The 15284-nt window shown below is 37.9% G+C and overlaps 1 protein-coding gene across 2 annotated transcripts in view; it reads right to left on the minus strand.

Moving 5' to 3' along the window:
• Nucleotides 1-15284, minus strand: part of FAM120C (family with sequence similarity 120C) — a 138836-nt gene that overhangs the window by 28238 nt on the left and 95314 nt on the right. For both annotated transcript variants that reach the window (XM_003802720.3, XM_023508548.1), the window contains exon 10: nucleotides 8820-9069. In XM_003802720.3, coding sequence (XP_003802768.1) covers nucleotides 8820-9069 — 250 coding nt within the window. The remainder of the gene's footprint in view (nucleotides 1-8819; nucleotides 9070-15284) is intronic.

The raw sequence follows: 15284 nt of genomic DNA on the forward strand, positions 1-15284 counted from the left end.
ACCTCCAACTCCTGGGCTCAAGCAAGTCTCCTGCCTCAGCCTCCCAAGTAGCTGGGACCACAGGCGCCCGCCACAACGCCTGGCTATATTTTGGTTGCAGCTGTCATTGTTGTTTGGCAGGCCTAGGCTGGATTCAAACCCACCACCTTGGGTGTACATGGCTGGCGCCTTAACCACTTGAGCCACAGGCACCAAGCCAATTTTTTTTTTCTTTTCTTGAGGCAGAATTTCAGTCTGTAGTCTTGGCTAGAGTGCAGTGGTGTCATCTCATAGCTTGTTACAGCCTCAAATGACTGGGTTCAAGCACTCCTTCTGCCTCAACCTCCTAAGTAGCTGGGACTACAGGTGTGAGCCATCATATATGGCTAATTTTTTCTATTTTTAGCAGATACAGGTCTTGCACTTGCTCAGGCTGGTCTCAAACTCCTGATCTCAAGAAATCTTCCCACCTCAGCTCCCTAGAGTGCTAGGATTATAGGCATGAGCCACCGTGCCTGGCCTAATTCCTTTAATAATTTTTAAATTAAAAATTTGGGTTATTTTCTCTAGAGTTTATAGTACACCAATTAACTTATCAGTATCTACTTTACATACTAACATCATTCCAGTGAAATATCAAAATTCTATTTATATATAGCTCCATTCCCTCCCCTCTTTTTTGTGGTATTACTGCTGTACATATTGTATCTATTCAACATTACATGTTTATAATTATTGCCTTATATAATCTTATGTCTTTTCAAGAAGTTGAAAGAAGAAAGGATTTCAGGGGTATACCTATAGCTTTTATTATATTACCCTAACTATTTCTGTTTTTCTTCATTTCTTAGTTTGATTTACCATCTAGTGTTATTTCTTATTCCAATACCTCTTTTTCCAAGGCTGATACCATCAAATATATTACATATCTATATGTGATGGGCTCAACAACATAATTTATATATGTATGTTTTCAAATTAGAGAAAAAGGAGAAGAAATATGCAATTATACTGACTTTTGTAACTGCATACATAATTACCTTTACTAGCATTGTTTGTTTTTGTATGGATTTGAATGAGTGTTGTTACTTGCTTTCAGCCTGTGGAACTTTCTTTAGTATTTCTTACAAGGCAGGTCTGCTAGCAACAAATTTTCTCAGTTTTTCTTTATTTTGAAATGTCTTTTTTTTTTTTTTTTTTTTTTTTGAGACAGAGTCTCACTTTGTTGCCCTCGGTAGAGTCCCGTGAGAGTCACAGCTCACAGCACCCTCCAACTCCTGGACCTAGGCGATTCTCTTACCTTAGCCTACCAAGTAGCTGGGACTACAGGCACCAACCACAATGCTCGGCTATTTTTTTGTTGCAGTTTAGCTGGGGCCAGGTCCAAACCCACCACTCTCAGTATATGGGGCCAGTGCCCTACTCACTGAGCCATAGGTGCCATCCCTTTATTTTCATGTTTAAAATATAGTTTTACTGAATACAAGATTTATAATTGACAGTGCTGTATTTCAGCACATTGAATATGTTGTGCCACTGCCTTCTGGCCTCCATCCTTTCCTTTCCCTTTTTTCCCTTTGCTTCCCTCCCCTTCCTTTCCCCTCCCTTCCTTTTCCCCTTCCTTTCCTTTTTTCTTTTTTTCTTTCTTTTTTGAGACAGAGTCTCACTCTGTCACCCTGGTTGGAGTGCAATGTGTTGATCAGAACTTACTGTAGCTTGAAACTACTAGGCTCAAGCAATCTTCCTGCTTCAACGTCCCAAGTACCTGGAAGTAAAGGAATGCAGCACCTGCCTGGCTAAGTTTTCTATTTTTTCTAGAGACAGGATCTTGCTATGTTGCATTGCCCACATTGGTTTTGAACTTCTGGCCTCAAGTGATCCTCTCATTTAAATCTCCCAGTGTGATGAGATTATAGGCATGAGCCACACTGCTCCTAGCCTAGCCTTCATTGTTTCTGATGAGAAAAGTCTTTGTGGTTCCCTTGCATGTGATAAGTTGTTTTTCTCTTACAGCACTCAAACACTATCATTGGCTTTCATCATTTGAATATATGTTTGGTGTTATTCTCTTTGTGTTTATCTCACTTAGAGTTCCTTGAGCTTCTTGGATGTGTAGATTAATACTTTTCATCAAATTTGGGAAGTTTTCAGCAATTATTTCATTATTTTTTCAAATTTTGCTTTTCTTTTTCTCTCTCCCTGCCTTCTGGTATTACCATTACATGTATGGTGATGCACTTAATGGTTTTGTCCATTTCTAGGAGGCTCTATTAATTTTCATTTTTTATGTTTCTTCAGATCATATAATCTCTATTGATCAAGTTTACTACTTCTTCTGTCAGCTCAAATCTAATGTTAATCCTCCTCTCTAGTGAATTTTTCCTTTTAGTTATTGCACTTTTCAACTTCAGAATATTGACCTAGTTCTTTTTAATAGTTTCTCTTTATGGACATCTTCTATTTGATGAGATATTGCCATCATACTTTCATTTAATTTGTTATGCATGGATTTGTTTGGTTCTATGAATATTCTTATGATAACTGCTTTGAAGTCTTTGTCTGATAAGTCTATCATGTGGGCCCCTTTAAAAGCCTATTTATTTACTGTGTATAGGTCACACATTCTTGTTTCTTAGCAAGTCTTGGAATTTTTTGTTAAAAACTGAATATATATATATATATTTTTGAGTCTCACTTTGTTGCCCTCAGTAGAATGCTGTGAGATTATAGCTCACAGCAACCTCAAACTCCTGGGCTCAAGCGATTCTCTTGCCTAGGCTGCCCAAGCTGCTGAGACTATACAGGTGCTCACCACAGTACCTGGCTATTTTTAGAGTTGGGGTCTCGCTCTTGCTCAGGCTGGTCTTGAACTCCTGAGCTCAAGCAATATACCCACCTCAGTCTCCCAGAGTGCTGGAATTACAGGTGTGAACCACTGTACCTATCCCTGAAAACTGGATATTTTAGATAATAAATTGCAGCAACACTCCAGTCCAGGGGTGGTCAGTGTTGTTGCTTGGTTCTCTTATTTAGTTATTCGTGACCTGGATTTGCTAATTCTGTGAAGTCTATCTCCCACCCAGGGTACAGATAAATTGTGTCCCTGTTGAGGGTATTCCCCTTTGTTTTATCTTTTAGCCTGGCTACTTAGGTGTCACCTCTGCGTCAGCATAAGTCACTAATTTATCAAAGGTTATATTCATGTACTCTTAGCTAGATTTTTCTCTTTACCATTGAATATATGTATGGAATAAGGCTTTTATCATTCTATAATGGTTCAGAGAGTAAAAACTTTATTGCCCTAGTGAGGGACTAATAGCTTGGATGTTCCTTCTCTGATTGCTACTAAGAAGACATAGCCTTGGACATCCACACAGTCTTCCAGACTGGAGGTGATATGTTTGATTTTAATTTTAAGTCTGGCCTCCTTTGAGTCAAAGTAGGTAAATTCAGTTGATGTTTGGTCCAGAAAAGGTATGCTAGTACCTTTTGCCACTTAGCCATCTACCCTGTACTGATGGGGCTATGTGCACCTTGGAATGCTTTGAAGTTTGCTCCATGTCCTGTTCTGTTGCTCTTGAGTGAGTGCCATCTAGTGTGTGCATGTAACCTTTCTTGATTCTGAGTTGACTGTGATTCCAGGAAGGCACTTACTGGCTATGTCTTTCTTTGTTCTCTGTATAAACTTCAGGATGCTGTGCCATTTTGCTTATATCATAAATCTACAAGCCTTCTCTTAATTTTTTGTCATCAAGATTTCTACTGTTTTTTACATGCTCTTAGGCATGGAGTTCTCTGTGCTCTATTACAAATACCTTTAGGCAGGTGTGTCCTTTTTCCTACTGAGAAGAACTCTTGGTCATTTCACCAGAGCTGGGCTGCTTTTTCCTGAATAAGTGACACCCCTTCTTTATAGTGGACACTGACAATGAGGGGGCTGGAGTGTAGGCCCTCATCTTTTTGGCTAGACCCTCATATTTTTGGCTTATCCCTCCCAATGTGGAAACTCCTACCTACATAAGAGGTAGGGTGAGGAGAATTGGGGCCCCAAGTATTTGGTCTTCTGCTCTGAATTAGAGCTTCAGCCCTTTGAATATAGGGTTTGGTGAGTGATCCTCTTGGCCAGGTTAGTCCTTGTTGTAGCATATCACAGAATTTCCTTCCTTTTTTAGGCTGAATACTATTTTATTGTATGCTCACACAACATTGATGAAAACTTGGGTTTCTTCTACCTTTTTATTATTTTTGTTAATCTTCCTATGGTTCCCTCATATGGAATGAGTTGTTTTTCTTTTGCTGCTTTCAAGATAGTCTTTGTCTTTTAACAGTATCTAGATGTGGATCTTTTGCAGTTTGTACTACTTAGAGTTTGCTGATCTTGGATATATAGATTTCATCAAATTTGGGAAGTTTATAATGATATTTCTATATTTCTTTTCTTTTCTTTCCTTTCCTTCCTTTCACACAGTCTTCCTCTGTCACCCAAGCTAGAGTGCAGTGGTGGCATCAAAGTTCACAGCAATGTCAAACTCGTGGGGTGGAGCAATCCTCCTCCTCAGCCTCCCGAGTCACTGGGACTATAGGCACATGCTACTATGTCCACCTAATTTTTCTATTTTTTGTAGAGACAGGATTTCAATCTTGCTCAAGCTATTCTCAAATTCCTGGCCTTAAGCAATCTTCCCATTTCAGCCTCCCAAAGTATTAGGATTATAGGTATGACCTACCATGCTCAGCCTGCAACTTTTTTTATCTAACTGCTTTTCTTTCTCCTGGCATTCCTATTATACATATGTTGGGATGCTCGAAATTGCCTATAGGTTTCTTAGACTCTGTTTATTTTTTTCATTCATTTTTCATTCTCTGATTCCGATTGGATAATTTCTATTGATCTATCTTTTGGGGCACTAATTTTTTTCTTCTCTCACCTCAAATCTTCTGTTAAGCCCTCAAGTTAATTTTTCATTTCAGTTATTATATTTATTAACTTCAGTATATCTATTTGGTTTCTTTTTGTCATTTCAAGTCTTTAATGCATCTCCACTGAATGCATCAAATTCCCTGGTGATCTAGTGATGAGAATTTGGTGCTCTCTATTGAATGAATCATTGTTATCATACTCTAATTCATTAAATATAATTTCCTTTAGTTCTTTGAATATATTGATAGTATCTGAGTAAAAATCTTTATTTACATCTAACATCCATACCTACTCAGAGATAAGTTCTATTGACTGTTTTTCTCACCTCTGTGTATGAGCCACATTACTGTTTCTTTGCAAGTCTTGTAATTTTTTTTGCTGGAAATTGGACAACTTTATTTTTGGTTTTTGTTAGGTTTTGTATTTGTGTGTTTTTTGTGTTTGTTTTCTGTAGAGGTCTTTAACTCCAGGCCTTAAGAGATCTTCCCCCCAAGAGATCTTAGCCTCCCAAAGTGCTGGGATTACAGGTATGAGCCATTGCACCAGCTCTGGAAATTGGAGTTTTGATAACATATTATAGCAGCTCTGGACTTTTGACCCTTCACTCCAGCATTGCTTTTGCTGCTGCTTTTTTGTCTACTTGTTTGGTGACTCATCTAGATGAATTTTGGAGAAAGTTTATCTCCTCTGTAGCATGCAGTGACTGATATCCCTGCACAGATTTTATTTGCATTTATTTGTTTATTTTTCTTTTTGAGACACAGTCTCACTTGGTTGCTCCCAGAAACAGTGACATTGTGTCATCAAAGATCATAGCAACCTCAAACTCCTGGACTCAAGAGATCTTCTTTGCCTCAGCCTTCCTAGTATCTAGGACTACACGCACCCACCACAACACCCAGCTAGATTTTTCTATTTTTAGTAGAAACAGGGTCTCAATCTTGCTTGGGTTGGTCTATAATTCCTGAACTCAAGCAATCCACCCACCTTGGCCTCCAAGACTGCTAGGATTACAGGCATGAGCCATTGTGCCCAGCCCCTCTCAGATTTTAAATTCTTCTTTTTATTCAATATTTTTAAGGCTAGCTTTATAAGGGTCTCTTTTGGGTCAGCATAGTTTATTAGTCAGTCAGTCATTGAGTCAGTCAAAGTTGTGCATAAACAACTTAAGCAACAAGGCTTCCATCATTTACCAGGGATTCTATTTGTATATTGGAGCATGCATTAAAAATTCAGGCAATTTACAAGTCTGTCCGGCTTTTATTTTCACCTTGTGCAGGGACTCATGCTCAGCCAAGTACAAATATATAACTGGGGTTCCCTATGATCTCTCTCAAGTTCACATACAATCTTCCAAACCCCAGGAATATGTGAAAACTTTTCAAAATCCTCATGGCTCTCTCATAGCCAGTTAAATTTTTGGCTTGGTATATTGCAACCACAGGAAACTGAGGTATTTGCCTTCCCTGACTTTTTGGTATCAAGACTGTTATTGTTTTGTTTTTATTTTTGAAACAGGGTCTTCTAGAGCACAGTATCACAAACATAGCACTCTTAGCCTTGAACTCCTGGGTTAAAATGACAGTCCTACTTCATTTTGAGCAGCTGGGAATGCAGACACACACCACCATGACTATTTTTCATTTTTTAGAGACAGTGTCTCACTATGTTGCCCAGGCTGGTCTTGAACTCCTGGTCTTAAGTGATTCTACTGCCTTAGCCTCCCAAAGTGCTGGGATTACAGGCATGAGCCACGGTGCAAGCCCGCTACTGTTTTTGACAATGCTCCAGGCTTAAGGCTTTTTTGATTTGTAATGCTTCCTTTAGTATATATATAAGACAGAGTCTCACTTTGTCACCCTCAGTAGAGTGGCATGGCGTCATAGCTTACAACAACCTCAAATAAAGTGAGACTCTGTCTTTAAAAAAAATACATACATATATATATGCTAAGGGAAGCATTACAAATCAATGAAGAGGAGATGAATTTCTTAATTATTGTTTAGAGACTTAGGTTAGCATTTGGGCAGAAAATGGGCATTAGAGCCATGCCCCACATAAATTCCAGATGGATTAATTATAGAGACAAACATAAAAACAAAAGATAAAAGGCAGAATGAAAAGTAAGCAATGATTTAACTGAATTTGGGATAGGAATTTTTTTTTTTTTTTTTTTTTTTAGAGATAGAGTCTCACTTTGTCACCCTTGTAGAGTGCCGTGGCATCACTGCTCACAGCAACCTTCAACTCCTTGGCTTAGGCAATTCTCTTGCCTCAGCCTCCCAAGTAGCTGGGACTACAGGTGCCTGCCAAAATGCCCAGTTATTTTTTTGGCCGGGGCCAGGTTTAAACCTGCCACCCTCGGTATATAGGGCTGGCGCCCTACTCACTGAGCTACAGGCGCTGCCCAGGAAAATAATTTTTTAAATGAAAATAAACAAAAAAGCCTTAAGCCTGGAGCATTGAATGCTAGGATGACAGACAATTGCCATTTCTCCCAGCCACAAAATGTTAGTAAAAATCAAAATGCTTCTCTTCAACAAAGGATACATAAAGTTCATGTGCAATTTAAAATAGTTTAACACAGTAAATTGCATACAAACTTTATGTCCACCCTGTACATGAAGTTTAAAAAATTATGGCTGACTAGAAAAGATAGTTGATACACACAGACACATACAAATATAAGGAATATATCTCCTATGTATGTGTCTGTGTACACACACATATCTGACAAGAGACTTCTATAATTAGCAAGAAAAAAAACAAGTAACCTAATAGAAAATTTGCAAAATAAATTAACACTTCAGAGAATGAGAAAACTGAAATGGCTAATAAGCATAAACATTGAAGATTAACTTCTACTCTAGTCAAATACATGCAAATTAAGACATAGTACTTGAAATCCACTAGATTAGCAAAAAATCAAGTAGTTGTATAATATTAACACTGGCAATAATGTGAGGGAATAGAAGCACTTATAAACTGTTCATAATGATATAAATTAGTACAGTTATAACCTAGAGCAATTTGGAAATATTTAGCAAAAAATCTACATGTATATTTTACAAGATCCAGGAATTCTACCCCTGGGCTTATATTTAAAATAAACTAACACAGGGATACAAAGAGACAGAAACATCTATGAAGATATTCCCTATAGCACTGTTGTAATACCAAAGTACTGGAAACAACTATCTATCAATCAATAAATAAAATACTATGAAATTAGTATTCGATGAAACATAATCCAGCAGTCAAGAAGAATGACCCATATATGAATATTGATAGATCTCAAAAATAATAATCAGTGAAAAAGTATGAAACAAAATGAGGTATATAGCACAATGCCTTTCATGTTAAAAAAGGAAAAATATGTTTATTTACATATACAACAAATACTACAAACCTGTGATCCCTAATCCCAGGTCATGAAGTGGTATCAGTTTGTGGCCCATTAGGAATCTGGCTGAACACATCACTGCCTATGCTCTACCTCCTGTCTCATTCCCCCAACCCCCAACCCCAACCCCAGTCTGTGGGAAAACTGTCTTCCATGAAACCATTCCCTGATGCCAAAAAATCTGAAGCATGGCTATACATATGTTGAAATAAATGTATGGCAGAACACTTGGAAGGACACACATAACATATCTAAGAGTGGATGACTATGGGTGGGAAGAAGGAAACAGGATCAGGAATGAGGCCTGAAGTAGACAAAAACTAAAGTAAAACCAAACATGAAAGATTAAAACTCAGAAGACTATCCTAAAAAGCATTTTCAATGTTTGAATTTTAAGATGAATTTAAAATATCCCCACTTGAAATGCCATAAAAACACTTGTCTAAAAGAAATGTCAAAAAAAAAAAAAAGAGAGAGAGAGAAAAGAACTAGCTGCCTTTCTGTCACATGGCTTACCGGAGTACACAGCACATGAGCAACAGATGGGTGGGGACATTGGCTGGATTGAGCATACTGGGTGTGTCTGATTTCATACAGGCCAGGAAGGCCCGCATCCTTCTGTTCTTGTCTTCAACTGCTTTGCCGAGCCAGAGCTTCTTGAGATTTGGGCAAGTCCATTCTCGAAATGTCAGTGCAGACACCAGCTCAGGTGTTTGAGGTGACTTTCCTTTATAGGCAGACCACTCTTTAAGGATCACTGAAGGAACTGGAAAACAGAAATTGAGGAACATAGACTTTTGAGTGTTTCTGTAGCTGACCACAATTTTTAAGAGCCATCACATTTCAACATTTTTTTAATTTTTTGTTACTATATATATATATATATATTTTTTTTTTTTTTTCATGAGACAGAGTCTTGCTCTCTCACCCAGGCTAGAATGCTATGGCCTCAGCCTAGCTCACAGCAACCTCAAACTCCTGGGCTCAAGCAATCCTCTTGCCTCAGCCTCCTGAATAGATAAGATTATAGGTGCATGCCACCATGGCTGGGTAATTTTTCTATTTTTAGTAGAGACTTTGCTCAGGCTGGTCTTGAACTCTTGACCTCAAGAGATCCTCGGCCTCCCACAGTGCTAGAGGATTATAGGCATGAGCCAATGTGCTTGGCCTAATTTTTTGTTACTACAATTTTAATTATTAGCAGCAGTAACAGCAGAAATAGTAAGCATTTATTAAGTAGTTGATATGTGTTAAGTACTTAACATAAACTCATGTAGTTTTCAGAAGACCCTAAAAACAATTATGAATATATTATAATAAAACATAGCATTTATTTTGCAGATAAAGAAATCAAAGCCCAATGTCACAGAGTTCTTAATTACTTTGAACTTATTTTTTAAGTTAATGTAAAGAAAGAAATTGAAGGAAGAAAGACTTCAAGGAATTTCACAAAGTTCTCAAAAACTCAACATCTTTTAGATTTACAAAGATGTAACAGACTAGGAAAACATGGTTTCTAGGACATCTCATGCTCCTATGCTATATCCTCTTTTATTTGAGGTATCTGGCATCTACTCAATCACCCAAGTTAGAAACTTAAGAGTCATAATAGAGTCCTCTCTGCCCTCTACCTCATACACAGCTAGATATCACCAACTTCCTGCTGATCTTACCTCCTTATCATCCCTTCTATTTTATCTCTTTTCTCCATCAAAACAAACATTGTAGTGGTTCAAATATCATCTTTCACCTGACAAGAGTCTCCAGACTATTTGTTCCTACCTTCATCCTGTCTGGTCTGCCTCACACCCACGCTCCACAATAACTAGAATGTTTCTTTTTCTAAAAAAAAAAACAACTTTTTAGTTCAAAATAATTATAGATTCATAGGGAATTGCAAAAATAGTAGAGAGAGGTCCTGTGCATGCTTCACCTAATTTTTCCAATGGTTATATCTTATCAAATCCAGGAAGTCAATATTATTACAATCCGTGTATATTCAGAGGGTGCCAAAAATGTATGAACATTTTAAGAAAGAAAAAAGTGCATTAAAAGTATAATATTTAGCATATATTGATGATGTTTGTAATCTTGTATATTGTATCCTGCATCTCTCATAATTGCGAGAGTCAAAATTTGACTCTAGTATTACAATTTTAATATAGTTTTTAAAACTATATCCTTTCTTAAAATGTGTATACATTTTTTGGCACTTCTCTATAGTTCTATGTTGTGTAGGTTCATGTAATTAGCACTGCAATTAAGATACAAAACAAATCCATAACCACAAAGGTTTACAGTGTGCTGATGCTTTATAGTCACACCCAGTGCCTTCTAGCACTATCCCTAACTCATGGAAGCCACTATGGAAATCTGTTATCCATCTGTATAATTTTGTCATTTTAGAGAATGTTATATAAATGGAATCATACAATATGCCACCTTTGACATTGGCATTTTCATTCAGCATAGTACCCTTGTAATCCATCCATATTGTTACATGCATCAATAGTTCATTATATTTGCTGAGAAGTATTCCATAGTATGGATGTACCACAGTTTAACTATTCACTCATTGAAAGATATCTGGGTTGTTGGAGATATTAAGAATAAAAGTGCTTTATGAACAAGTTCCTGCACAAAAATAAGTCTTCATTTCTCTGGTATAAATGCCTAAGTGTAATCACTGAGCTTTATGTTAAGTCTACTTTTAGTTTAGTTTATGTAGGGATTTTGTTGTTGTTTTTTAAAAAGAGGTCTTGTTGGGCAATGTCTGTAACTCAGTGGGTAGGGCACTAGCTCCATATACTGAGGGTGGCGGGTTCAAACCTGGCCCAGGCCAAACTGCAAAAACAACAACAACAAAAATAGCTGGGCATTATGGCAGGCTCCTGGAGTCCCAGCTACTCAGGAGGCTGAGGCAAGAGAATTTCCTATGCCCCAGAGTTGGAGATTGCTGTGAGCTATGATGCCACAGCACTCTACTGAGGGCGATAAAGTGAGATTCTGTCTCAAAAAAAAAAAATAAGTCTTGCTTTGTTGTCCAGGCATGAGGGAAGTGGTGTCATCATAGCTCACTGCAACTTCAGACTCCTGGGCTCAGGTGCTCCTCCTGCCTCAGCTTCCTGAATAGTTGAGTCTACAGGCATCTACCATGACTCTCACCTAATTTTTCTTATTTTTTTGTAGATATGGGGTCCTGCTATGTTGTTTGACCTGGGCTCTAGCTCCTGACCTCAAGTGATCTTCCCGCCTCAGCCTCCTAAAGTGCTAGGATTATAGGATGAGCCACCATGCTTAGCCAGTCTATTTTTAGTTTTTAAAAATAATGTCAAATTACTTTCCAGACTTGTAGTACCATTTTACATTCCCACTAGCAACTTATAAGCAAACCAGTTTCCCTGCATCCTCTCTGGCATGTGGTATTATCACTATTATACATCTTAGACATTTTTATAGGTATGTAGTAATACTTCATTGAGTTGTTTTTGTTTTTGTTTTTGTAGAAACAGTCTCACTCTATCACCTTCGGTAGAGTGGCATGGCATCACACAACTCACAGCAACCTTCAACTCCTGGGCCCAGGTGGCTCTCCTGCCTCATCCTTCTGAGCAGCTGGGACCATAGGTGCCCACCACAATGCCTGGCTGTCTCCTTGTTGTAGTTTGGCCAGGGCCGGGTTCGAACCCGCCACCCTCAGTACATGGGGCTGACCCCTACCCACTGAGCCACAGGTGCCACCCCATTGAGGTTTTAATATGCATTTCTTTAATGGCTAATGGTGCTAAACATCTTTATTGAGTCCTCTCTGCCCTCTACCTCCTACACAGCTAGATATCACCAACATCCTACTGATCCTACCTCCTTATCATCCCTTCTATTTTTTCTTTCTCCATCACAACAAACATGATAGTGGTTCAAATATCATCTTTCACTTGACAAGAGTGAAAAGAAGTATGTTTTCACGTCTTTATTTGCCATATGTACATCTTCTTCAGAGAAATGTCTGTGCATGTTTTTTGTTAATTTTCTATTTGAATTATTTGTGTAATGTTCACTTTTGAGAGTTCTTTGTATATTTTATATATTAGTATAGATATGTGGTACTTGTTTACCTTTGAATGTCTAGTGGATCCAGTACCATTTTTGAAAAATACTATCCTTCCTCCAGCTAAGTGCTTTTGCAGCTTGTCAAAAATCAGTAGGCTGTACTTATGTGGGATTATTTCTAGATGCCCTATTGTACTCCACTGATCTATGTGTCAGTAATTCTGCTAATACCACACAGTCTTAATTACTGTAGCTACATAATAAGTCTTGCAGTCAGGTTCAGCAATTTCTTCCAATTTATTCTTCCTTTTCAATAGTTCTAGCTAGTCTAATTCCTTTGTCCTTCATATCTATAGATATAAGGATCAGCTCATTTATATCTGCAAAGAATCTTGCTGGGATTTGGATAGGAATTGCATTAAATCAATTTGGGAATAATTGACATATTTACTATGCTGAGTCTTCCAATCCATGAACATCTATGTTTCCCCATTTATATTTAGGTCTTCTTTAATTCTTTTCATCAGCCTTTTATAATTTATGGCACACAGATCTTGAACATCTTTTGTTAAATTTATAATTATTTTGGTTTGGGGTTCTATTTTAGTTATTTATTGCTGTAAAACAATTATCCCAAAATTTAGCAGCTTAAAATAACTATAGATATTTATTATCTCCCAGTCTCTGCAAGTCAGAAATTCAGAGGCACCTTAGGTAGATGGCTTTGGTTCAATGATTAAAGTCTGCAGTCTTGATTTTGGTTGGAGATGCAATCATTACAAATCTTCAGTAAAATAGAAGGATTCACTCTCTAGATGGCTCACTCAGATGGCTATTGGCAAAAGACTTCAGTTGCTCGCCATTTATAGCTCCTCACAGGACTGCCTATGTGGCCTCATGGCCTGGAGCTGAAATTGGACACCACTGCAACTTTGAGACTCATGGCCACTGGTATTAAAATACTCATTGCTTTAGAATTTACTCAAAGGAAGGAAACACCAATTCAGAAATGGAGATTTGAATTGCTTGAGATTGAGTTGGTCTAGAAAATGATTATTGGTCAAAATTTGAAATGATTAAATTTATAAATTTTTTGAGACAGGGTCTCACTCTGTCACCCTGGGTAGAGTGCTGGAGCATCACTGTAGATCACATCAACCTCCAATTCTGGGGTACAACAGGGCTTCTTGCCCAAACCTCTGAGTATCTGGGACCACAAGTATGTGCTATCATGCCCAGATAATTTTTTTGATTTTTAGTAGAGGTGGAGTCTCACTATTTGCTCAGGTTGGTCTTGAACTCCTGAGATCAAACAGTCTTGTATCAGCCTCCCAGAATTCTGGGAGTTATAGGTGTGAGCCACCATGCCCAGCCTTAAATTTATAACTAATTTTCTTTGGAGGGTCTCTAAATGGTATTGTATTTTAAAAATCGAGTTCTATATATTCATCATTAGTATATAGAAATACAGTCAATTTCTATTATGAGAGAAATGCAAATCAAAACCACCTTGAGATATCATCTAACCCCAGTGAGAATGGCCCACATCACAGAATCTCAAAACCACATGGACGGCATGGATGTAGAGAGAAAGGAACACTTTTATACTCCTGGTGGGACTGCAAACTAATACAACCTTTTTGGAAGGAAGTATGGAGAACCCTCAAAGAACTCAAGCTAGACCTCCCATTTGATCCTGCAATCCCATTACTGGGTATCTACCCCGAAGGAAAAACATCCTTTTATCACAAGGATGGCACTAGACTGTTTATCGCAGCTCAATTTACAATTGCCAAAATGTGGATACAGCCTAAAGGCCCACCAACCAAGGAATGGATTAACAAGCTGTGGTATATGTGTACCATGGAATACTATTCAGCCATTTAAAAGATGGAGACTTTACATCCTTTGTATCAAGCTGGATGGAAGTGGAACACATTATTCTCACAAGAATGGAGAAACACGAATCCTATGTACTCAATTTTGATATAAGGACAATTATGATCTAGTGCATGATGTCAGGTGGGCGAAGGGGAGAGCAGAAAGAGAGAGAAGGAGGGAGGGGGTGAGGGAAAGGAACAGCAGAGAGAGGGAAGGAGGGAGGAGGATAGGAAAACGGAAGAGCAGAGAGAGGGAAGGAGTGAGGAGGATAGGAGAAGGGAAGAGCAGAGAGAGGGAAGGAGGGAGGGGGTGGGGGTCTTGGTATGTGATACTCCTTTTAGGGGTAAGACACAATTATAAGAGAGACTTTACCTAACAAATTCAATCAGTGTAACCTGGTTTCTTATACCTTCAATGAATCCCCAACAAGAAAAGAAAAAGAAATACAATCAATTTCTATGTTTATTTTGTATCCTGTACCACTTATTAGTTCCAAGAGTTTTTCGTAGATTTCTTGTGATCTTCTACATAGACTGTAAGTGACCTGTAATTATGAATAGTTTTATTTCTTCCTTCTTGATCTGTATACCTTCAATTTCATTTTATTGCCCTACCACTTGAAAACTTCCAGTACTATGTTGAAGAAAACTAGAAAGAGCTGATATCCTAGTCATGTTGCTGATTTTTTAAGAAAAATGTAGTCGCTCATCACTAAGTGTAGTTGATCCTAGAACAACATTGGTTTGATACTAGTATAGATATGTGGATACTTACATCTACTTACATACAGATTTTGTTGAACCAAATGCATAATAGATACAGTATTCATGGGAAACAGTATTTGATGCAAAATCCACATAAATGGAAGGTCAACTTTTCATATATGTGGTTTCCTCAGGGCCAATTGATATATATGGGTTTCAGTATAGAACCAATGCCATGCATATACTGAAGGACAACTATATGTTAGCTGTAGGTTCTTAGTAGATGTTTTTATCACATTGACAAAGTTCCCATCCATTCCAAGTATTCTGAGAGTTTTTTTTTTTT

Source organism: Otolemur garnettii, unplaced genomic scaffold (assembly GCF_000181295.1).
Source record: "Otolemur garnettii isolate 467f Iridium unplaced genomic scaffold, OtoGar3 scaffold00256, whole genome shotgun sequence".
Lineage (NCBI taxonomy): Eukaryota > Metazoa > Chordata > Mammalia > Primates > Galagidae > Otolemur > Otolemur garnettii.